The sequence below is a fragment of the Xylocopa sonorina genome, chromosome 5, assembly GCF_050948175.1.
Source record: "Xylocopa sonorina isolate GNS202 chromosome 5, iyXylSono1_principal, whole genome shotgun sequence".
In the NCBI taxonomy this organism is placed as follows: Eukaryota; Metazoa; Arthropoda; class Insecta; order Hymenoptera; family Apidae; genus Xylocopa; species Xylocopa sonorina.
The window spans coordinates 14,065,949-14,088,794 of record NC_135197.1 but is presented as its reverse complement, the minus strand read 5'-3'; the positions used below and the strand labels follow the sequence as shown (position 1 = coordinate 14,088,794).

The 22,846-nt window shown below is 43.5% G+C and overlaps 3 protein-coding genes across 3 annotated transcripts; all 3 read left to right on the top strand.

Moving 5' to 3' along the window:
* The first annotated feature begins 1,222 nt into the window (after window positions 1–1,222).
* LOC143423736 (43 kDa receptor-associated protein of the synapse) lies at window positions 1,223–4,397 on the top strand. Its single transcript, XM_076895262.1, has 10 exons — window positions 1,223–1,430; window positions 1,806–2,064; window positions 2,406–2,557; window positions 2,651–2,797; window positions 2,910–3,069; window positions 3,148–3,348; window positions 3,430–3,528; window positions 3,626–3,817; window positions 3,877–4,076; window positions 4,159–4,397. The coding sequence occupies exons 1-10, from the start codon at window positions 1,393–1,395 to the stop codon at window positions 4,358–4,360; spliced, it is 1,650 nt and encodes a 549-aa protein (XP_076751377.1). The 5' UTR covers window positions 1,223–1,392; the 3' UTR covers window positions 4,361–4,397.
* Window positions 4,398–5,400: 1,003 nt separating this feature from the next.
* Window positions 5,401–9,416, top strand: Patr-1 (Protein associated with topo II related - 1). The gene is made up of 9 exons (XM_076895257.1): window positions 5,401–5,525; window positions 6,175–6,372; window positions 6,465–6,921; window positions 7,071–7,177; window positions 7,255–7,757; window positions 7,899–8,115; window positions 8,219–8,422; window positions 8,525–8,788; window positions 8,907–9,416. The coding sequence occupies exons 1-9, from the start codon at window positions 5,487–5,489 to the stop codon at window positions 9,162–9,164; spliced, it is 2,247 nt and encodes a 748-aa protein (XP_076751372.1). The 5' UTR covers window positions 5,401–5,486; the 3' UTR covers window positions 9,165–9,416.
* Window positions 9,417–14,317: 4,901 nt separating this feature from the next.
* Dia (diaphanous related formin 1) lies at window positions 14,318–22,650 on the top strand. Its single transcript, XM_076895255.1, has 16 exons — window positions 14,318–14,368; window positions 14,751–14,833; window positions 16,198–16,380; window positions 16,462–16,760; window positions 17,120–17,429; window positions 17,508–17,854; window positions 17,932–18,229; window positions 18,312–18,692; window positions 18,783–18,925; window positions 18,993–19,260; window positions 19,338–19,577; window positions 19,707–19,961; window positions 20,076–20,240; window positions 20,355–20,598; window positions 22,079–22,160; window positions 22,286–22,650. Exons 2-16 carry the CDS (start codon window positions 14,798–14,800, stop codon window positions 22,305–22,307), a joined length of 3,273 nt encoding a protein of 1,090 aa, XP_076751370.1. The 5' UTR covers window positions 14,318–14,368; window positions 14,751–14,797; the 3' UTR covers window positions 22,308–22,650.
* Window positions 22,651–22,846: the final 196 nt, after the last annotated feature.

The following is a 22,846-nucleotide window of genomic DNA, read 5'->3' as shown; positions in this document are numbered from 1 at the left end:
GAGGGAGAACAATCGTGGCGATAGGAAACGGACGCTGTGAAACTGGTACCCCATCGATCGTTTTCTCACTGCGACGCACATGCGTCGTCGATCGAGATCGAGGAACGGACACGACGTCCTCGGACAATGAGACGAATGAGTTAACGACACGATCCGTTACAGCCGAACGTGTTCGCTCGTCTCTCGGCTGTATCCTTAGTACCGTTGTGTTCGATTAAAAATAACAGTTGCATTTCTCTGTACACGTTTAAACTAACAAACAAACACACGCATATACGCGTATACGCACACACACACACACACACACACACACGCGCGCGCGCGTATACGTAGCCGCGCGCGCGCCCGCGTGCGTGGGCGCCTACTCGTACCAGCGTCGTACACTTTTTACACGCTTGGACGAATAAATGAATAGATAGATAGATAACTAAATAAGTGAAAAAAAGAAATATATATATATATATATATATCTATTACGTAGGCGCGCGCGTTTAATCTACAGAAAATTCATCACGGCGCGAATGTTTTTATGTCTCGTTGTCATGTCATAGATTATAGGATGTTATGCATTTAATAATATTAATAATAGTAATAATAATAATAATTAATATGTAGATGCCAAACTGTTTGGAGCAAAGTGAACGCGAGGTGAGAAAGGATAGGTAAAAAGTTGGAGAATCGTGAGTCGCGAACGGGCAACTATATCTGCCGATTGATAATCGATTGGACATTCATCGTCCTGCCACGCTATTTTTTCAGCATGTCCTCTCTCGCTGTCTCTCAATTTTCTCTACCTCGTTTCACGGTGTTTACGGTGCGAATATTTCGCCTCTCGACATATTCATGCACGGTGCTCAATTAAAAACCAGCCAGTACAAAGATACGCGAAAAGAAACGGTATATTTTCGAAATCGCGCGAATAGTAATTTACTCCGTCGACATGGAAAAAAGTAAAGCAAAGTAAGTCGAAAGTATAAAGCACGTTTAATCGGCCAACGCTGCGGCGTAACACTGGAAGAAACTACCTCAAACTCAAAGGCCTCGTTCTCTCTCTTTCTCTCTCTCTCTCTCTCTCTCTCTCTCTCTCCCTCTCCCCCTGTCTCCCTCTCGGTCTCCGCTCGGTCGAACTGTGTTGGTCGGTTCGAATAATCGAGTGAACGCGAATCGAGGAATCACGGAAATGATAGACGAAACGTCGAGTCGAACGAACGGAAGGGATATGCGTCGTTCGGAGCGTTGTTGCAACGACGATGCCGTTGCCGTCGACGAGGGAAGTTGAGATCGAGCGATGTCGGATCGATATGGTAAACGGCACGAATAGTAGCGAGGAGAGTCAGTACTCCGAGTGGATATCGGAGAAGAGAGCAAGGAGGAGAAAAAACAAACGCAATCATGTCATGGGAATCGATCTCTTCGAGGGATTACCTGGGGCAAGTATCGACTCGCAAGTATCGCGGAATCGTGACGCGGAAGGGAACGGAACCGGGGGTGGGGCGATTGTCGCGGTGCCGGGATGCCGCGGTGTACTCGGTAGCAAGTTGGTATATAGGTCAGGAAAAGAGGTCACAGGTGCCTCGCCCACGGTGGCTGCCGCGCAGACACGCAGGTCGTCCGGTCTCGAGCCGATATACGAAATTCGCGATCAAATTCGAGCGTATCCTTGTCCGCCTTCTAACGTAAAAAACAATATAATGGAATACAATGGATAAGAAGAAGGTGTAAGGTCGCAATGCGGTAGACGTACATGTGTATAGGTGGAACGATGCCAACTGGAATAACACTTTTTCAATGTTGTTCTTTTACAGCGTACCGGCCAGTCATCAATTGTCCGCGACAGCTCTGTTGGGTAGTCCGGATGGATCGCGACATCCGCTGGACGTGTGCGAATTCACCGAGGAGGATTACAGGCATCAGAACGGGAATGGGAACGGGAATGGGAACGGGAATGGGAACGGGAACGGGAACGGTCATTACGGGCAGAACGTCGGCAGGTCGAGCATTGGCTTGTGGGAATGTCTGATTGGCTGTAGGCGACGATTGGACCAGCATATGGCTCGCAGACGGGTAAAAAAATATCGTAGAGTGTTGTTCGTGAGTTTTCGAAGAGAAGGGGGAACGAAACCGTTTCCGGTTGATCGGAAAATGGTGGTTGTTTACGCGTTACCGCCTCGAACCGCGCTATTTATATTACCGAGGATCGTCGGATCTTTGGTCTCTATCGGCGAAGAAAGTTCAAGGGCAACGGAATCGATACGACCTTCTCGGTCGGTTTAAATATCGTAGTCTCTAATAACGACACGCGCGCCGTACCAACCGTCCAACCCGTAAAACTTACGTGTCCTAAACGCGAACAACGTATTTCGAATTACCGAAACTATCGACTGGATACTTTTCGTTTGGTTCAGGTCGAACAAGGCTTGAAGCTGTATCGCGCTCACAAACAACAGGCTGCGGTTCGCAAATGGAGGGGTGCTTTGAAGAACATCAGACAGCGGGAAGATAAATTCGCTCTTCTCGGTTACTTGTACCAGGCGTATATGGATTGGGGAAAGTATAGGTATAATTAATTTTTAGCGCGATCCAGCATCTGGTACCGACGACCGTGGGAGTTTAAAGGGCCGGAGATTGAACGGTATAATCGGTGTTGCAGGGACAGCATCGATTTCGGGCATAAGCAGTTGTGCATTTCCGAGGAGCTAGATTCGCCGAACATGCGAGCGGAGGCTTACTTAAATTTGGCAAGAGCGCACGAGAGATTGGGCGCGCTGGATAGAGCGTTGGATTATGCCAGGCACAGGTACGAATGATACCGTTCCAAGTAATTGTAACCACCATTTCGATACCATATTGATACTGCAACTCTCTCTCTCTCTCTCTCTCTCTCTCTCTCTCTCTGCGTTCACCGGTAGCTTGTACAACGAATGCGATCATTGCGCGACCGCTGGACTGGTTCATCTGACCGTGGGCAGAGTGCACTTGGAATTGGCTGGATTTTGCAAAGCTCTCGAAGCCTTTCAGAGAGCGCACAAAATAGCTCATTCGATTCAAAATCCATCGTTGGAATTGCAGGTAAGCGTCTGTTTGGTGTTAGTTTTCGCGCGGCTCGAAATTGGACGTAGATACTGGTCGACTTACCCTCGTCTGTAGGTGTACGTTGGCTTGTCGGAGCTATTCTGTAGACTGCACGATGCCGATAAGAGCGCGAGATACGCGGCAAGGGCGTACGATCTCTCGAGAAGTTTGCAACTGGGCGACTTAAACTCTCGACATCACAGAGCGGCGCTTCTTCAAATGGCCGCGGCACTGCGAAAGAAAGGAGAACTCGGCGACGCCCACGATTATTGTTCGGTAGGCAGTGATCTTGTTTTCGTAATTGCACCTCTACTGCTGGAGGCTGTGAGTTTCCTTTGATCAGCAATTGGGTCGCAGGAAGCAACACGGTTGTCGCTCGTATCCGGAGATCAAGCTAGTTACGCCAGAAGTATACGGATAATGGGCGATATTTATAGAAAAAAGTCAGACATAAACGTAAGGGTTACGGTATTCGATAATGTATATGTAAAATAAGTGTGGCGTGGATATACTTTTAATAACGACCGTGTATATACTTTTTAATCGAGCGTAGAAAGCATTTCGGCAGTACGAGAGCGCGATGGGATCCGCGGCAGCGACGGGGGATCGCCTCTGTCAAATGGAGGCGATGGACGGTGCTGCGAGATGCCTCGAGGCTTTACGACTTCAACACAAAATATGCAATTGTCGGCCACTCGAATTCAACACCAGGCTACTCGAAGTTGCTGGATCGGTCGGTGCTAAGGTAAGAGATTTTTCCTAGTTGTTTTCCTTTCTTTTCCTCTTTCTCATCTCTGTTTTTAGTTTCTGGTGCGAACCGTGAGATCGAGGCTCTCGCGAATTTACGGTTCCCTCGGCGACGAGGAACAAAAGGGTCATCACGAGAGATTAGCCGCTGCGATGGAAGAAGACTTGGAGTTACGATGCGGTGGTTGCAACGAGCCGTTCGGTCTCGAAGCCGACGCGTTAGAAGCGCTGCCCTGCTTTCACATACTGCACGCCAGGTGAAACGGCATTTTTTACCATTTCTCCCCTCCTTCGCTCGTTCCGCCCTCTATAACTTGGACGCGTCGCTTTCATTTACAGATGCGCGTACGACATCCTGGAAAGAAAAAAAAAGAAGCGTTTGTGTCCCGATTGTCAAAAGTCCGTTAGTTCACGTTTGTACCTGCATTGCGAAGATCCTCACGGCATGAATACTCTGAATCACAGTTCCTTGAGTCTGGGGTCGTTGAGAGCCAGCAGTCTGGCCACGTTGGACGATTGTCACGCTACAAGCAGCGTTTGAACGCGCGCGGCGATTACTTTCTCTCTCTCTCTCTCTCTCCCTCCCTCCCTCTCTCTCTCTCTCTCTCTCTCTCTCTCTCTCTCTCTCTCTCTCTCTCTCTCTTTGTCTACACCACTTCAGTGAGACCCAATGGAGGAGACCCCATGATAAGTGGTACGAGTGGTATTCGACTGCCCGGAGCAGTTGCTGAACCACAGTCCAGTACCTGAATCACGCTCGATACAAACGCAAGTTACCGCCAAAAACTGGAATCGCGCGTAAATGAACTTCTCCGTAAAAAATGTATAGATTGTGTACGTTACTGGCACGTACTCTGCGAACTAACGCCTGTCGCTCGTGTGCGCCAGGCCTAACGTGTTCACGTATTCGCATACTTGACCGCATCCACGTCTATATCCTGAACCCGATACGACGTGTACAACGTTATTCCACAGGATTCAAAGTTCTCGGGGTATATTCGCGGTATCGAGCTTGCACATTCTGCCAATTAAACAATTAGAAATTAACGTTCTTTAACGCGTGGATCATCGATCGTTTAACGATTCAATTAGGTCGAACAACAAATTCAAAGAATACTATTTAGCACGATACGAAGAGAGATTTAATGGCAATAAAAATGCACATTCAGTTCATTATTGGTCTATCATTTCTTCCTAGAAATAACCTAATTCTCTCCGAATACTTACGTGTATACGTAACGGTACACAGCGTACTTAAACGTTTCTTTTTTTTTTCTTTTTTCCGTCCTTTTTCTTCTTCCTTCCAATAATTATTGTCTGTCTCGGAAGTAGGAAAATAAGGGCCTTCCAGCTTTAAGGGTTGGGTGATAAGGTTCAACTTTTAGTGAAAATAATACTTAGGTAACTCGCGAAAAAGAATAACGAACGAAACGAATGTAAAAATGAAAGAATATATAGAAAAACATTCGGTATGAAGATAGCCGAGTAAATAAGTATAGTAAGCAGAGTTAGGTTCAAGTAAAAGGTTTTGCACGACACAGCCGCGACATCTAGAATACGGTTACGAATTTCCACACAGTAGGTATGACCGCCATGACAGCTGATGCTTTTCGTATCGCTTGACGTTTCGTCGGAACATGTCATTTTGTACAATTTAATATCGACAAATGGCAGACTTCTTCTTCGGTTTTGACACGTCACTCGCAGTAAGTAAACAGGTAGCAAGCTAACGGCGCTTCTCGCGTTCACCTCTCATCGAATCTAATCGAAACTAGCGTAGCGAAAGTACGAGAGCATTATACGATTTCGTCGATCGTGAGTCGCGTCGCGATTTCGGATCGGAGTCGAAAGCGTTGAAAAACTTGGAATAATCGGCCGATAAACCGGACCGCCTATTTTTCCTGCATAAAAAAGTCGCGAGCGTTATTTAACGATTGTGTGTTCAACTTTTGATCGCGCGTATATATCGTTTGGAAAGTACGCAGTACACGTAAAGTTAGTATTATAACGACTCCATGAGTCGTTATGGATGTACATCGCATAACCTCGTCAAACTCTCGATCCCTTCAAAGGTCATTAACTCACTTCGATTTCGGTGCTAATTAATCTGATCGCTACCCTCATCCTAATTTTTTCTTCTCTCCACTTTGTTTCGTTCTAGTTTTCCGGAGCCGATTCGTCTGCGTATCGTATCGTTTCAGCAAAATTACGTCTCGCGCACATTTCCTATTTTATTATATATTATCCGGGATTATCTCTGCTTCTCCCTCGAAACAATTATTTTTAGTAATAGTAAGTTGCCGTTCTAACGATATCTCCTCTTTCCTTACTTTGGTTTCTATATCGTTTCTATAGAACAGCAGTTTAGAAGATGGTTTGGAGTGTCCGTTCGAGGAAGACGATCTTGGAGAAGAGGAGGAGTACGACGCGTTGAACGATGAAACTTTTGGTTCCGAGGCTACGATCGGCGATTGGGAGAAGGATCATGAGAAACTGGCAGAGATCACCGAATCCAGCCGTCCGCACCATCAGAATAATACTTTGGGCAAAAAGGTAAGCAAACGATCGTACCACTTTATTCGCTCAGAAAATAACGCTTAATCGCACGTTCGGTCGAGCTTACGCAATGTCAACAATTGTTATAGAATGGTGTTAATAAGGATATCGAAGACAATTTATCCCACTTGGTATTAGACGAGAAAGAGGGTATCGTTCCACGTCCTGGAGTATGGGATAGCCCTACCAATATACCACCTCCTAAACCTCGACCACCGTTATCTCTACCATCGACGTTAACGAATGTCTGCACCGTCGAGGAATTAGAGAAAGGTTTGATCGCGAGCAGGCCACCACCAGGATTAAGTAAACCTATTCAAACGCAACGACAACAACAGCAGCAACAACAACAACAACAACAACAACAACAACAACAACAACAACAACAACAACAGAAATCCGATGGATCGCTACTATTCGAATCGTTGTCCGTTCCACCACGCTTCCCGCCCGGGTTGGGCATACCATCTACGCATTCTGTTGTTTTACCACCAAACATGAGATTTCCGCATCCTCAATTTTTACACCACGCTAGATTATTCCCCAGTGAGTATGTTTTATTACGCAACAGTGCAACACAACTACGCGTAGTGTAATAATACTACCACGATTACCATTGTACGCGCGCGCGCGCGCGCGTGAGTGTGTACATACGTGTATTATACGTAGTGTACACGTTATATGTTTCTGTACAGATCAAACTGGAAACGTACTAAGATATCCTGTTGCGGCGCACCTGATGTTGCCGCATACCACTCAGAGGCAACCACCAATCCATGGCTCGTTTTGCAATAATTTCCCGGTAAGTATCATCAAAATTATTCGACAGTCGATTGTTTTTCCTCGTTCGTCTCATTGAAATCGAACGTATCGTTTCAGCAACCGCCACATTCGAATTTATGTGCTCCGTTTCTACGCGCGGACCATACCATCGTACCTGCTTTCTCTAGTGGCCAGACTGGACACCAGCAACAGCAACATCCTTTTTCTCATTCCGGGAATCAAAGAAATCAAAACAGGACTTTTCTTCACGGTGAACAGCAAGGGAATCATCAACCATTTTTTAAAAATAATCAGCATTATCGTAATCACGATCGAAACAATCAACGACCACATTATCACTATCATCATCACTGTCACGGGATAAACGGAGTAACCGGTACGGGGGAATACGATGAATATGCCGGTCTGATGAGTAGTCGAGAGAAACAGTGGTTAATTAATATACAATTGTTGCAACTGAACACAAACGAGCCGTACATCGACGATTATTATTACATCGTTTTCTGCGACCGAAGAAACAAACAGAGTGTAAATCAAGAACAAAAGGAGAAAAAGCAACAGAATAACAACAACAATAACAGCTACCACAGAGATTCCAGGTAGTATCAGTTTAGCCATTCTTTTTTTCTCTTCTCTTCTCTTCTCTTCTCTTTTCATCTCACTACACTTCACTTCACTTCACTTCGCTTCATTTCACTTCACTTCACTTCATTCCTCGTCCCGATTGAATTTATTCTCAGAGATCGGGAACAACCGCCGCATCATGTGCTCTCGAGGCCGGCGTATACACCGACGCAGTTTGAAAATTCTTTAGGGAAATTACAATCGGCCAGCGTGATCGCGCCGCGCAAAGTGATCGACATGGACGTTGTACCAAACAGTGATCCCCAAGTAACAACGCAAATGCAGCAGAAGGATACGAAACGAACAAGGCAGTTGTTGCTCGAAATTGAAAGGGTATTAGTTTATTTTCTTTTTTCTGGTATCTTTCCACCTTAATCGTCACTTGGCGGTCAACGGGACTATTAAGATGTGTTTACGTGAAAAATGGTGTTTCCAGTTATACATAATTCTGTTAAAACTTGAAGATCTGCACAATCCTTTGGCTCTGCTTAGCGAACGGCAACAAAGTCAAGAAGAGGAGAACGAAGCGAACACCGCGAAGAAAACTAATCCAGATTTAATAACGATGATGCTGTCGGCTCTTGTTCAATTGATCCAGGACGATAAATTGGCGAGCATGCTGAGTATTCGAAAGGGGAAGGTAAGCAAGTAACTGAGGAACGTTGAAGGTGGAGAGAAAGTAAAACGCAAGGAGAAAGTCGCTCGTAGTACTCGTACGTTCGCCCGTAATTCTCTACCGTAGATGCTGTTGTTGAGGTTCTTGCCATACTTGAACGTAACGGAGCATCGTAATCAATTGGAAGAATTGTGGAACGTGATACTCCGAGGATTAGCTATAATAGGTCGTAGAGATTCTCATCTGTTGATAAGCTTACATACGGAATTTCAACGTTGGTTCAGTAGCGTACAAGAATTCGGTACGATACTTCGACTAGCTCGATCTCTGTCCGAGTCTGTTGGTCAGCCAATCAAGAACAACAGTTTAGCTTTTGCTCTTGCAAACAAGGTTCGTTGAAAAGTTTTACCTGTTTTGTATGCAATATAAAACATGGAAAAAATGGAAAAAAATGGAAAAAATGGAAAAAAATTAATGCCTTTATACATTTGAACGCTTCTCTGTTTAGTTTGGCGTCTCTGTAATTGCGTCGATGTTTGAGCAAGCAGAAAAATTATATACCACGGACGATCCTATGTCTTCGGAGTGGTCATCTTTCATAGGAAACATCATCGAAATAATTGGTGAAAGCCCACCTTGCGTCGCACCTTGTCAGCCGATCGCCGCCAACATGCTCAATCAGCATTTAAACCGACTCTCTCATTTGAAATGTGGGAGGTACACGACTCTGGAACTTTTGCTAACCGATGCCAACCCTTCTCGATAGTCGAAAGTTATTCGATGTCTTTTTCTTGGCATTTCATTCAAATCTGCTTTTTATTATTACCAATCGAAGGGCAAAAAGTTGTACTAAAAGATCGCAGATATTTTAATACTGTTACATCGTTAAGATTAATCGAACGTTTCTTGCATATGACTATATATTTTAGTAACAATCGACCACCGGTTTTCACACAGCGGTAGCGTGTCGATTCTGTCCGATTTATTATACTAAAGATATAACGTGTTTGGGGCTTCAGGTCGTGTAAATTATTTAGAAATCGCTTATTCTCTCGCCTCTTTCCTTAGCCAATTTCATCACACGAGAAGCACAGCCAGGTGCATCTTATTCTCCTATGTCCACTGCTCGTAGTTTCGCTCGTAGTAGTACCCCACCACTCCACTCCCATTAATTTATGTTTTTTACATTTTTTATTCGCGTTTCCATATAGATAGTAACGAATGTCGTCCGATTGGACTTGTATCGACAATCGTATCGATCGTTTACATCCTTAACTGAATGAGAGAGAGAGAGAGAGAAAACAGACATTCCCTCGTGGTCGAAATATTTTCTTTCCCTTCTAGACATAAATTGGGAGATGGAGGGACCGGGTGGCTGATGCCATAGTAGCAGTAATCTTTATTGAAGTTACTTTACTACTTTATTGTTATACGTAAAGGGAGCGAAACCAGCGAGCGCGGGAAATTTCTTTCTGTCAAGAGAAAAGGTATATACAATGAACGTATTGGAAATTTTGGACGAATTATTATTGTGCGATGACACGAACGGTAGAAGAAAATCGTTATCGAATCGAATAAAATGTCCGATCGTATTAATAAGGAACGGTCACGAAGGGAATTATGTGTAAGGGGCCGACAAAGCCTTTGGTACACAATGTAAACGATTAACTTTTATCGCAGTACACATTTACAAATTTTTATGTACATTTAGCTTGTACATACAGCGATTTCGATGAATGAATATGACTTCGTACAGCACGTATATTTTGTAATTGGATGCGAAACGAAATTGATTTTTCGCTTCGACGATATAGGCATCGCGCGTCATTTTTCGAAGGAAGAAATTATAAAAAATGACGAACAGGAATTATTTTTCAATGTTTCTAGCGAGAGCATAATTGACGAATTAATTTAGAATTTCTAAACTACGAGGTGTATACGTCGAATGTATGTATGTATGTGTATTATATATCGACAAAACTATATACTTCGTTAAAACGCGATTCTAACACTCTCTCCTTTTATAACGTAAGATCAGATACATATACGCAAGTTCAGTTATTCTTATGAAATACTGCTTTTTTTTTTTCTTTCTTTTTACTTTATCAAATACTTTTACCGTGTGTAACCGAATTATCCTTAAGTTTTACAAATATTTTATTACATTCTTATATATACCACTGATCATTACGATGAACCTTTTGTTTTTCCGCATTCGTGTCGTCGTCGTCGTCGTCGTCGTCGTAATTCGGTATTCGTATGGCATACAACTGTAGTAGCGTTAAACATGAGAATTATTATCGTTTGTTCGCTGCGAGCCGAGGCTAGTTGAAATTTCGGAAAGAATAAAGTACATTCACCGTTTGTTAGATAGGGATCAAACGGCAGGCAAACCGAAGTGAGCACCTTCCGGTTCCTTACTTTCACATGAAAAACATTTGTTGAGACTGTACAGATTTTTTAATATTTGAAAGTAAACTGTATATGATAAAGTTTAATTCCCGTTATCTTCTATACATACAACAACGTATACATTGCAGATTACATTTTCCGTTCTACCCGCCTGCTGAAAATACCTGTGATAAGGAAATTTTCTAAAAAACAACAAAATCGTACACTCGGCAATATATTTTATGTAGACGAGGAGAAAATTCGTTTCATTTCGCGTTTAAAGGTATAAAATTGAGATAAGATCAAGTACACGTATTATATTATATGAGAGCAAACTGAACAAGTATAATCGGTACGCTTGTAGCTATATCTATATATGTACGCGACAACGCAACTTTTTCACATTCTGACCCCAACTCTAAAGACCCGTGGCGCCATCTCCGTGAAAAGTGCTCAAACTGCTCGCGCGGCGTTATCGACAGCGAAGTGAACTACTCGAGCACTACTGGCGCCACCTCTGCGAGAACCGCCGAACTAAACGGGGAACTAGTTTCACCACTTTCCACAGAGATGGCGCCACGGATTATATAGTTTTCCTATAGATTTCTTATGTATCTTGTGACTCTATCTGTTCAATGAAAATTAATGAATTTCTTTGTTTAATCAGCAGTACTCGAAAATTCTGTAATTTGGCTGCGAGAGAGAGAGAGAGAGAGAAACGAAGCGGGGAAGGCAATAGATGTATAATATATATTAATTTTGTATTGGTATTCACTACTTTTAGGCGAAATATTATATTTTTTATGTAAGTATACCTTACATGCTATTTAATTCCATCGATAGATAGAAGAAATATTATATTATAACCATTTGTGTATCATAAAACTTAAGCTTTATATAACGGAGAGAAAGATGCTACAAGAAAGAGTGAGATGGATGATGAAGGACAAGATATACAATAAATTACAATAAAACTATTGAAACATACAAAATTACTGAATGAACACTAATTACGAGATATGTATTGTAAATTAATTATAAGAATAGTTCGTATCGATTAGCCTGTAAGTTGTACGAAGGTTCCAATAAATATTCATTATTGTTAATTATGCGTTTAATTATTTAATGACCTATCCAGCTATCCTAAAATGACTAACTGAAGCAACTGCCGTCGCACCAATTCCTGGAAATCACGTCATCTTCTACGAAATAGTAAAATACTTCCTTGCCTCTGATGTTCTCCTGATACATTCCCAATTTTTCGATCGAAAATCTTGAAAATTCGACTTTGTATCAGGAGAACATGACGTCATAGGAGGTATCCGAATAGTGCCGCTTCTTGGAAGTGACGTTATCGAGAATTCCTGGAAGTGACGTCATTTTCCTGGAAGTGGCACGGATACCTCCTCACCACTCATGTTCTCCTGATACAAAGTCGATTCTTGGAAATTGTTGGTCGAGAAATCGGCAATGTATCAGGAGAACATGACGTCACAGGAGGTATCCGAATAGTGCCGCTTCTTGGAAGTGACGTCATCGAGAATTCCTGCAATTTCGGCGATTCCTGGAAGTGACGTCATTTTCCTGGAAGTGGCACGGATACCTCCTCACCGCTTATGTTCTCCTGATACAAAGTCGATTTTAGGAAATTTTGGTCGAAAAATCGGCAATGTATCAGGAGAACATGACGTCACAGGAGGTATCCGAATAGTGCCGCTTCTTGGAAGTGACGTCATCGAGAATTCCTGGAATTTCGGCGATTCCTGGAAGTGACGTCATTTTCCTGGAAGTGGCACGGATACCTCCTCACCACTCATGTTCTCCTGATACAAAGTCGATTCTTGGAAATTGTTGGTCGAAAAATCGGCAATGTATCAGGAGAACATGACGTCACAGGAGGTATCCGAATAGTGCCGCTTCTTGGAAGTGACGTCATCGAGAATTCCTGGAATTTCGGCGATTCCTGGAAGTGGCACGGATACCTCCTCACCACTCATATTCTCCTGATACAAAGTCGAATTTTCAGGATTTTGGTCGAAAAATCGGCAATGTATCAGGAGAACACGACGTCATAGGAGGTATTCGAATAGTGCCACTTCTTGGAAGTGACGTAGTAATCGTGAATTCCTGGAATTCAAGCGATTGTCGGAAGTGACGTCATTTTCCAAGAAATTAGTCTTATACATTAAAACGGTTAGGAGAATGGAGGGGACGCTTAAATAAGTTGCTATGGTTCGCTTAAATAATTTATTTATTCGATTAAATTAATGTGATATACAATGAATTACAATTAAACATCATTTTACATGTACTTTTTCTATGCTTCATGGTAATATGAAATGATAATTAATACAATAGACGGTTTGCTTCCTTCTTTGGAATTCTCTTGGAGTTTCTTTCTTCGTTTCCCGTCGTTCTTCCCTTCTTTCAAACATACGGGAGATATCAATGTCTCTTTCCACTTTTGTTGCCTGTAACAGAATAAGGAAATATTTGATAATTTTGCAATGATAACAGGCTAGATTGAAATTGGACGGCAATATATGAAAAATTGTTAAATTTAGGCCTGTTGCGCCATCTCTGTGAAAAGTGGTGTATCGAACTAAACGGGGAACTAGTTTCAGCACTTTCGACAGAGATGGCGCCACGGGTTCTAGAGTTGGGGTCTCTTACCTCTAAAGCGGGAAACATAAAAATGATTTATTTATAATACGATGATTTAGAATAAAGGTTTGAAAGCTCTTAAAAACAATAATTAAAAATAATCTTATATCTTTGTTTCGTGTTAATCTACTTTAGAATGAACACGAATAAACTTTTCAGTTTAGTAATGTTTAATATTCGTTTACAATGTGGATGGTGGACGGATGTTCAGAATATCGATGATTCGTGATACTTGTTATGTTTTCAATTACGATTATAAGAGAAACAAGCCAGTTGTATCAAAGTAGTAATCATGAAACAGGCAATGTAAATTGTTAGATAGATAGCAGCGTGGGTGTCGTTCGAGAGTAATGAGAACTAGCAGCGACAAAGGAGTTCTTTAATACCGACTGAAATATTTCTGGCGAAAGAGTGAGATTCGCGGTTCGCTTCTGATTGGCGCTGTTGTTCGAGCAAGGTTCCTCGCGTGTTACTCGTTATAGTACAACTATTCGTTTAACGAATATTAACCGATGTTACAAATTTCCTTTCCTAATCTATATTATTCAGTGTCGGTGTTTCCCTGATCAGTGATTCGTTCGCGTCGGTGGGAAAATTCAGTTAAGCAACCTACCAGTTATTTCCCTTAGGACATTACTTCGTATTAGCAGGTGTTTTATTATCATAACGGATGAAATGAATATTTTTCTGCGGAAAGGTCATTTCACTTGGTTCGAGAAATTGCAACTATTCATTCTTTCGTTCACGGTAAACTCTTAAATTTCACTGTTAACTTATTACACCTATCATTTATTACGAACAAATGAGAGAGAGAGAGAGAGAGAGAGAGAGGGAGAGAGAGAGAGCAACGTTAATTTTGTAAACTTTTCGAGAGGGTGAGAGGAAGTGAGGGAACACAGTTTTAAACTGAACCAAGTGAGTAAATTAATTGTACATACATATACATGTGTGTGTGCGTGCGCGTGCAAAAGGAGAGAGGACAACTGTACACGTTGATTCGAGTTACGAGGAATAAGTAGCCTATTTTCTTTTCCTCCCAGTATCCAGTGTACTCGATAACGTTGCTTTTTAGATTAATTGGAAATAAGACTGTTTACCGTTGTTATACTTTTGTACGATAGAATTTTATTTCTATCGTCTTCTTAATCTTATTCTTTGTACCGTTCTTTGTTACAACGTTCTTTGATACGTACGCAAAGTACGTTTAGAATCGAGACTGTTCCTTATTGGTAAAAGATTTTTTGACCCTTTACTTTAGTAAAGCGCGCTTATAAAAATTTTTCTATCCTTTTTGTAGGACAGAATCATGTACGATAGAAGGTAACGATCGATCGGGACAAAGCTATGGCCAATAGGAAAGACAAATCGTCTGCAGGTTTTGTAAGTATACATTGAAAGTGAGTGCTGTACGTTGGTAAAGTTAAAACGGAATCGGATTGGAAATTGGAAATTGGGAATCGAAAATTGATGTAGTTTTGATTCCTATCGGAATTCTTCTATTTCGATATACGTACCGCATAAAATTGCATAGAATTTGGGAATAAACAGGAAAACTTGTCTTTGTAAAAAGTTTCACTGTGCGATGGTCTCGTGTGGAAATGATTAGATTGGACTAGGATACCCAGGACTATAGGTGTGGAGAAAAATTGTGACTACAAACAAGTATGCTGATATTTCGATAAAGAAATGAATGTAAAGTTAATCTGAAATACGTTGAACACGAATTTTACTCAACAGTGTTACATATACATATGTATACGTATGGACGTTACGTTTCCTGGCGTGTAGTTATCGGTATTTTTCGCGACAGTGCGCGATAACGAGAAGAGTGGTAGTTGCAATAAGTTTTAATTTCACGAGTATGTGTCGGACATGGTGTTCGTGGTTTTGGATAAAGAGCAAAGTAAGGACTCCGAGTTCCTCTCTTGGGTTGTCTTATCTTTGGGTCGAAATAGTGATCGTCGATCGGGTAGGAGAGAGAGAGAGAGTTTCGAAAACGCAAAGTCGTAAGTAAGAACGGAACGCTCTTCTACTAGATGAGTCACGGTGAATCGTTCAAGGTAAATTACGGAAAAGGCTACGTTCTTCGAGTGTGTCAACGCGCGGCGGAATAAAATATTAGGACAAGGTGACGAGCTACGCATCGGGGACACATTATAATTTGTTCGGATCGAAAAATATAAAACGTTGAGAACGGAAACACTAGGATGGAACGAAAGAGATGGGGAGACGTAATAATATTTACCGGGAAGGGGACGGGTGACAACATCGGCGCGGTCGATGTTTAGATAATTTTGGCGAGGATGTTTTTGTACGAATCGTCGAAACCTTGAGCTATACGCAGCCGTGACGTACTCGCTCGAACTTGGGAGGACCGTGACGCGAGGCTTGGAACGATCACACGCGCGTGTAGAACGAACGTGAGTCATCGAACGGACGGTTCGCTCATTTCGGCTAGTATTATTATGCTATCGGCTAAATAGCAGAATATATTAATGTCGCACACGGGTCGAGATATGACTGGCCCCTCGCGCTGCTGCGCCGATTATCCCGTTACCTCTCGATTCAGCAGTTTGCCTACGAAAACCGCAGCAGCACGCGGGGGCCTCGCTGACGCTCTCGCTGACGCTCTCGCGGTGAAGAAAGATCGATGATCACAGATTGGGTAGCACCCTATTACGTTAAAGGACATAGTTGTAGGAAAGTGAAAAGTGAAAAAAAAAGAAATAATTGCAATTTTTTAGCTGGACACATGGTTCGGCCGGCCAAAAAAGTCCGGGCGTGGAGGTGGGGTCAGAAGTGGTTCGGGAAACAATACGATACCCCGTCCCCATTCCGGCGATGATTTCAACGAGATCGAACAGCAACGTAGCATCATCGAAAGGATGGACAAGGAAACGGTGAACGACAAATTCGAGGAAATGCTGGTGAGTAGAGATGCGGATTTACGGTTGCCTTCGATCTCGTTAGACGGAGACGTACTAACGAGATGATCGCCGATCGAACAGGCCAACATGAATCTGACCGAGGAGAAGAAGGAGCCGTTGCGACAACAGTCGGAAACGAAGAAGAAAGAGATGTTGGTCTTGCATTACAAGGGTACCATACAAGAGAACAGATCAAAGTTCGATAAACCAGCGGATTACATACAGTATTTGGCGCAACCGGATTTGAGCGTGAACAAAATCTACAACTGCATCGAATCTTTGAGAATAGCGTTAACGAACAATCCTCTGAGTTGGGTACAAGAATTCGGTACCAAGGGATTGAAACAGGTTTTAGCGACGCTCAACGAATGCTATCGGAAGTAAGTATACCACCAGTAAGTTTAAGGGACCGAGTTCCGTTGCGTTACGAACGTTCCGTTGTGGTTGCACACATCGCGTTTGCATTATTCTTCGATATTCACCGATTAAGAATTTCTAATGTTCCTCTTCTATTCTATTCCAGTGCCTTCATGTATTACGATAGGTAATTTACCTACTAAAATACTATTTAATTAGCTTTTATTTGATTAGACAAGTTCCCCTTTTCGTTCCACCCTTCACGCTCTTCTCGCAGGAACGATGAGAACACTTATCTTTTATTTTCTTTCTATCTCTCTTTCTTTCACCTAAGAAATATGTAAACCCACTAAATAGCATCGATTTTCCAACCTACATCCAGTGACAATCGGTACGAGCGTATACAGTACGAATGCATCCGATGTCTGAAGGCTATCATGAACAACACCGTTGGCATAAAGGAGATGTTGGCTCATCACGAGGCGCTTACGATCGTGGCAAGATCGTTGGAGCCGACGAAACCATCCGTCATGTCCGAGGCTGTGAAATTGCTCGGGGCTGTCTGTCTTATCTCGAGCGACAGCCACAAGAAAGTTCTCGACGCGATCACCATGAACGGCGAATTCAAAGGGAGGGAGAGGTTTTTACCGATTGTACAGGGTTTGATGAATAAGAAGAACGAGAATCTACGAGTACGCTATTTCGGCTAATCGAAATTCGAGAGAGGCGTAGAAAAATATTCGATTACCCGATTCGGTTCTCCGTTACAGGTGGTATGTCTTCAACTGATCAATTCGATCATCTCGTCGGCCGAAGAATTGGACTTCAGGCTGCATCTGCGAAACGAAATTATGCGGGTCGGGTTGGCCGACATATTGGAAAGGTTGGAAAAGGACGAGTCCGAAGATCTGGCTAGACATCTAAAGATATTTAACGATCACAAAGAGGAAGATTACGAGGAGTTCGTCCAAAGATTTGACCACGTCCGATTGGAATTGGACGACGTGAACGATTGTTTCGAAGTGATCAAAAACATGGTGATGGAAACGTCCGCCGAGCCGTATTTTCTATCGATACTTCAGCATCTGTTGTTCGTCAGAGACGATGCCTTGGTGAGGTAGGGAAGAGGCAACGGTACAGGCATCGCGAAGTAAAACGATCGCGAACATTTATCGTTTCTCTGTCCCCAAACAGGCCGGCCTATTATAAATTGATAGAGGAATGCGTGTCGCAGATAGTGTTACACCGTTCGGGTTGCGATCCGGATTTTAGCGCGACGAAACGCTTTCAAATCGACGTGCAGCCACTGATCGACACATTGGTCGAGAAATCGAAGGCGGAAGAAGAAAGGCGATCGACCGAGCTGTCGCAAAAATTGGAGGAGGCTATAGCCAGCAAACAGGAAGCGGAAGCGAAACTTCAACACGCGGAAAATAAGATCAGGGAGTTTGAACAAGGGGGTGGAAGATTGGGGACGGGAGGTGGTAACGCGGTGGGTATTTTAATTTTACATAATATGCGACGATAGAAGCTATTCTGTAAAGGATTTCTATTTTCGTCGATTCGTCGCGCAGAAGGGTTCCCCCGGGATGGCTGGTAGTTTAGCGCAAACGGGGGCACCACCGCCACCTCCGCCGCCGCCGCCGCCGCCGCCGGCGCAGCTTGTAAACGCGAATGGAGCAAGAACGGGTGCGATGCTGGCACCGCCACCGCCGCCGCCACCACCACCGCCACCACCGTCGGTTTCGGGTTTCGGTGCTCCTCCACCGCCACCACCGCCGCCCATGTCCGGTACGCAGTCAGGACCGATGCCACCACCGATGCCAGGATCATCGGCAGGCCCGGCACCGCCGCCTATGATGCCTGGAATTATCCCGGCCTCGCTCCCGTTAGGTTTGAAACCGAAGAAAAAGTGGGACGTCGATGCGCCATTGAAACGAGCGAATTGGAAAGCGGTGAACATTCAAACTCTATTTTCCTTCTCGTTTCGTCTTCTTTCTTCATTTTCATTGATCGGACGCGTGGTCCTTTTTTTTCGTTTTCAGATTATGCCGCACAAACTTACCGAAAAATCGTTTTGGACAAAAGTACAGGAGGACAGATTGGCCAGTCCCGAGATATTGGATGGTTTGACCCGAAAGTTTGCCTCGAAACCAAGCGGGAAAAAGATGGACGATGTCGTTGACAAGTGAGTCTGTCTGTGAATCGGTTGCAATTGAACGGTGTTTGCTCAACATTTCTGATAATTCGCATAGGTCGACGCCGTCGAAGAAAGTGAAAGATCTGAAAGTTCTCGACGGCAAAGCAGCGCAAAACATCCTTATACTTCTTAACGGTACCTTGAAGCATATGTCGCATACAGAGGTGAAGTCGTGTTTACTTAAATGCGAAGGGCCAGTTATCTCGGATAATATACTGCAGGGATTGATACAATATTTACCTCCACCCGAGCAACTCTCCAAGTTACAACTTTACAAGGACCAGTACGACGACCTGACGGAAGCCGAGCAGTTTTGCATTACCGTGAGTAAACGTACCAGAGAGAAATGTATAATCTGTTGGCGATTGGAATTATTGGTTTACGATTCGCTGCGTCACAGATATCGACTATCAAGAGATTGCTGCCGAGATTAAGATCGTTAAGCTTCACGCTGCGATACGATGAACTGGTACAGGATGTGAAGCCAGATATCGTCGCGGGGACTGCGGCTTGCCAAGAAGTAAAGGATAGCAAAAAATTTGCCAAAATTCTGGAATTGATTCTGTTGCTTGGCAATTATATGAACTCCGGATCGAAGAACGGTCAGGCATTCGGATTTGAAATCAGTTTTCTAACCAAGGTTCGATCGACGATCTGCAATACGGGCGCAAGTGCCCTATCGTACCGTACCGTACCGTACCGTACCGTACCGTACCGTACCGTACCGTTTCGCTTCGTTCGTTCGATGTCGTTTTGTTTTCATTTTCAGTTGACCAGCACGAAGGATATCGATAACAAACAGACCTTGATGCACTATTTGGTAGGCACGATAGAACAAAAATTCCCAGATTGTCTCACATTTCCGGAAGAATTGGCGCACGTCGACAGAGCGAGTCGTGTTTCGTTGGAGAATATTCAGAGAACGTTGCGACAAATGGATTCCAACATTCGAAATCTCGAACAAGATTTATCGAATGCTAAAATTCCACAATCTGACGAGGATCTCTTCCTAGACGTTATGGGTGTATCCTTTCTCTCTCTCTCTCTCTCTCTCTCTCTCTCTCTCTCTCTCTCTCTCTCTCGTTTTCAGCTTTGGTATCGTCATCTTCCTTAATCGTAACGAAATTATTTGACACAGCCGTTCGCGAAGAAGGCTCGAGAATCTTACGAAATTCTTCAGAATATGTTTAAAAATATGGACAACTTGTACACCGAAATCTCGGAATTCTTTTCGTTCGACAAACAAAAGTACACGATAGAAGAATTTTTCGGCGATATAAAAACGTTCAAAGACGATTTCATGGTAAATAGCGGGAATAATGGTAGACGGGTAACGACGATGGGGAATGAATCGTTGAGAAACGTTTTTTTTTTTTTTTTTTTTTTTTTTTTTTTTTTGTTTTGTTTTTTTTTCCAGCAAGCTCAGAGGGAAATAATAAAGGTTAGAGAGGGTGAAGAGAAGCAGAGAAGAGCAAGGGAGGCGCGAGAAAAAGCAGAGGCGGAGAAAGCGGCACGGGCAGCGCGGAAACGCGCGCTCGTCGATATGAACGCGCACGAAACGCAGGAAGGCGTGATGGACAGTCTAATGGAAGCCCTTCAAACCGGGTCCGCGTTCAGTCGACCGGATCAACGTCGCAAACGTCAAACACGCGCCGCTGGTGGTAAGTTTCCTAGGACCGCGTACGCTTCGAGAAAATCTACAGCGAAGAAGGAGGAGAAGCGGTTGCTCGCTAAGTTGTACGAGTCGGGAGCGGCCGAACGGCGCGCGATTAAACGATATCGGAATAAACTCGCGGGAACAAACGATCTCGTTCGGTACGCAACACCGGAGGAGAATCAGCATCTCTATAAACGTTTGTTGCTCGATCAGGCGGCGAGAACGCCGAGACAAAAGAGATATTTGTCGAGAGTTAGCTCGTTCGAGAAAAAGAGACAGAACGAGATCGCGCGTAAGAAGATACGTTTCGACGGATCGCTGGTCGAAGGAACCCCGAGAAGGGGGATAACTTGTTCAAGGATGTCCTCCCGGTACACCGATCAAGCCTCGGATTCGTCGCCTCGGACCGATTCCGTCGAACCGGTGACGATCGCGTCGGTCACGTCCTACGGGTTTGTAATAGACGAGCTGAAGAGCCGCGTACCGTCCTCTTGCTACAAGACGAGCACCACCTTGATAGGCGAAGCGGTCAAAGTTACTCCGGTAAAACGGAGACGCGTTATTGTGAGTAAAAAGCATAAGAGGAATAGTATCGTGCGGCGCACGGTCAGGGCCCGTAAATCGAAGCACTCGAGGCTCACCGCGAAAACACGGAACTCGTGCGATCGTTTTCTTGCTAGCCCGTCGAGCGGATCCGTTTCGTTCCCATCCTCGCCCTCGAACGAGAACCGTTCTTTTCCTCCCGACGGAGCCGCGAACTCCGCCGATACTATCGCGACGAGACTCGGCAGGACCATCGCCAGCCCGTTAAGACTGATTCGAGCCAGAGCCGAAAATCAGAGTGGTTTGTCCGCGCGACGTTCGAAGCGGCGAATCGTCACCTCGAAACGCGATCCTCTTCAGCCGCAAACCAGCAACGATCTTGATAGTTTACAATTTCGCTCGACGAAACCGGAATGCGATCGGGGGGCATCGGCGATCGCTGTCGAGAACGGGAAAATCATTTCACCGAAGAGAAAGCATCGGTTAAAGATTTGGAAATTTTGGTGAATTGTATAATATTGAACCGTTTTATCCCGTTTTATCCCGTTTTATCCCGTTTTACCTGTGATTAACCTATCCATTATAGAATTTTAGACTTCGCGACAAGACTGAATCTCGTTTTTCGTTACGATGTTGCTCTTTTATATTTTTCCTCTCTTGTTTTACACGCGACCTGAATTTTTAAGAAGGGGAAGAAAGCATACAAAAATTAACATGTACGCCGTGAACAACTGCTGTGCCGATCGCTTGTAATCAAACTCGTTGTAAATACCGTAATTGTCTAATTATTATAATAAAGAAAGATTTCTGCACTCTAACTAATTCTATGCTAAAAAGCTTCTCTCTAATTCGTCTTGCTGCGGTGGGCGCAGGGTTTTAACAAAGCAACAATTATTAGTCGATACGAAAATACAAACGTGGTAACTGTTTCTCTTTTACAGCAGAAAGAAGAGCGCAGCTTAATAGGAGTCGATCGCGTACTGGCTTAGTCGGAACTGGTTTACTGGGAAGGGAACTTTCGACGTAAGTATATTATAATTAATCGAGCACGATTGTCAGGATAGAGACGATAGAGGGGTATTTGCGAGTGAACGGTTTGTCGGGGTGTGTTGACGGAATAACACATTATCTAATGGTGATTGTTGCAGAGAACTTTTAAGCTCGGCGTAATCCATGGAATAGCCTGTTTCCGTCCTAAACTCGAATCTGTGATGATGGATCGAATTGTTATTTTAATCGAAAAACGATAAGCCGGTTAAGAGAGAAGTAAAAAAGAAAAATTTCAATGTTCGTGCGTTACGAAAATAACCTGGAGAAAGTCTTCCTTTGCTATACCGAGGTGTACACACGTCGTTCCCAAACGTATTATATTATAATATCATAGAGGTAATTTTCGGCGAGCATCGACGAGAATATTCGAAAAATATAAATGTAACTGCATTTTTTATCAAATTTTCATCGATCTCTCGTTTCTCCGCGACTGGTTTCGCGCGACATCCTCAACCGATACGATAAGAAGCGCACATTTTATCATGTAAATATGCATATATATATATATACAAACATACATACATACATACATACATACGTACATCTATACGTACATCTATATATATACATATACATACAAGCGTGGAGCTGGTGTTCTCTACCACGTCTGCTGTAGTTCACGTTGCTGTATAGGGCTTCTTTTCGTCGTTAACGTTTGT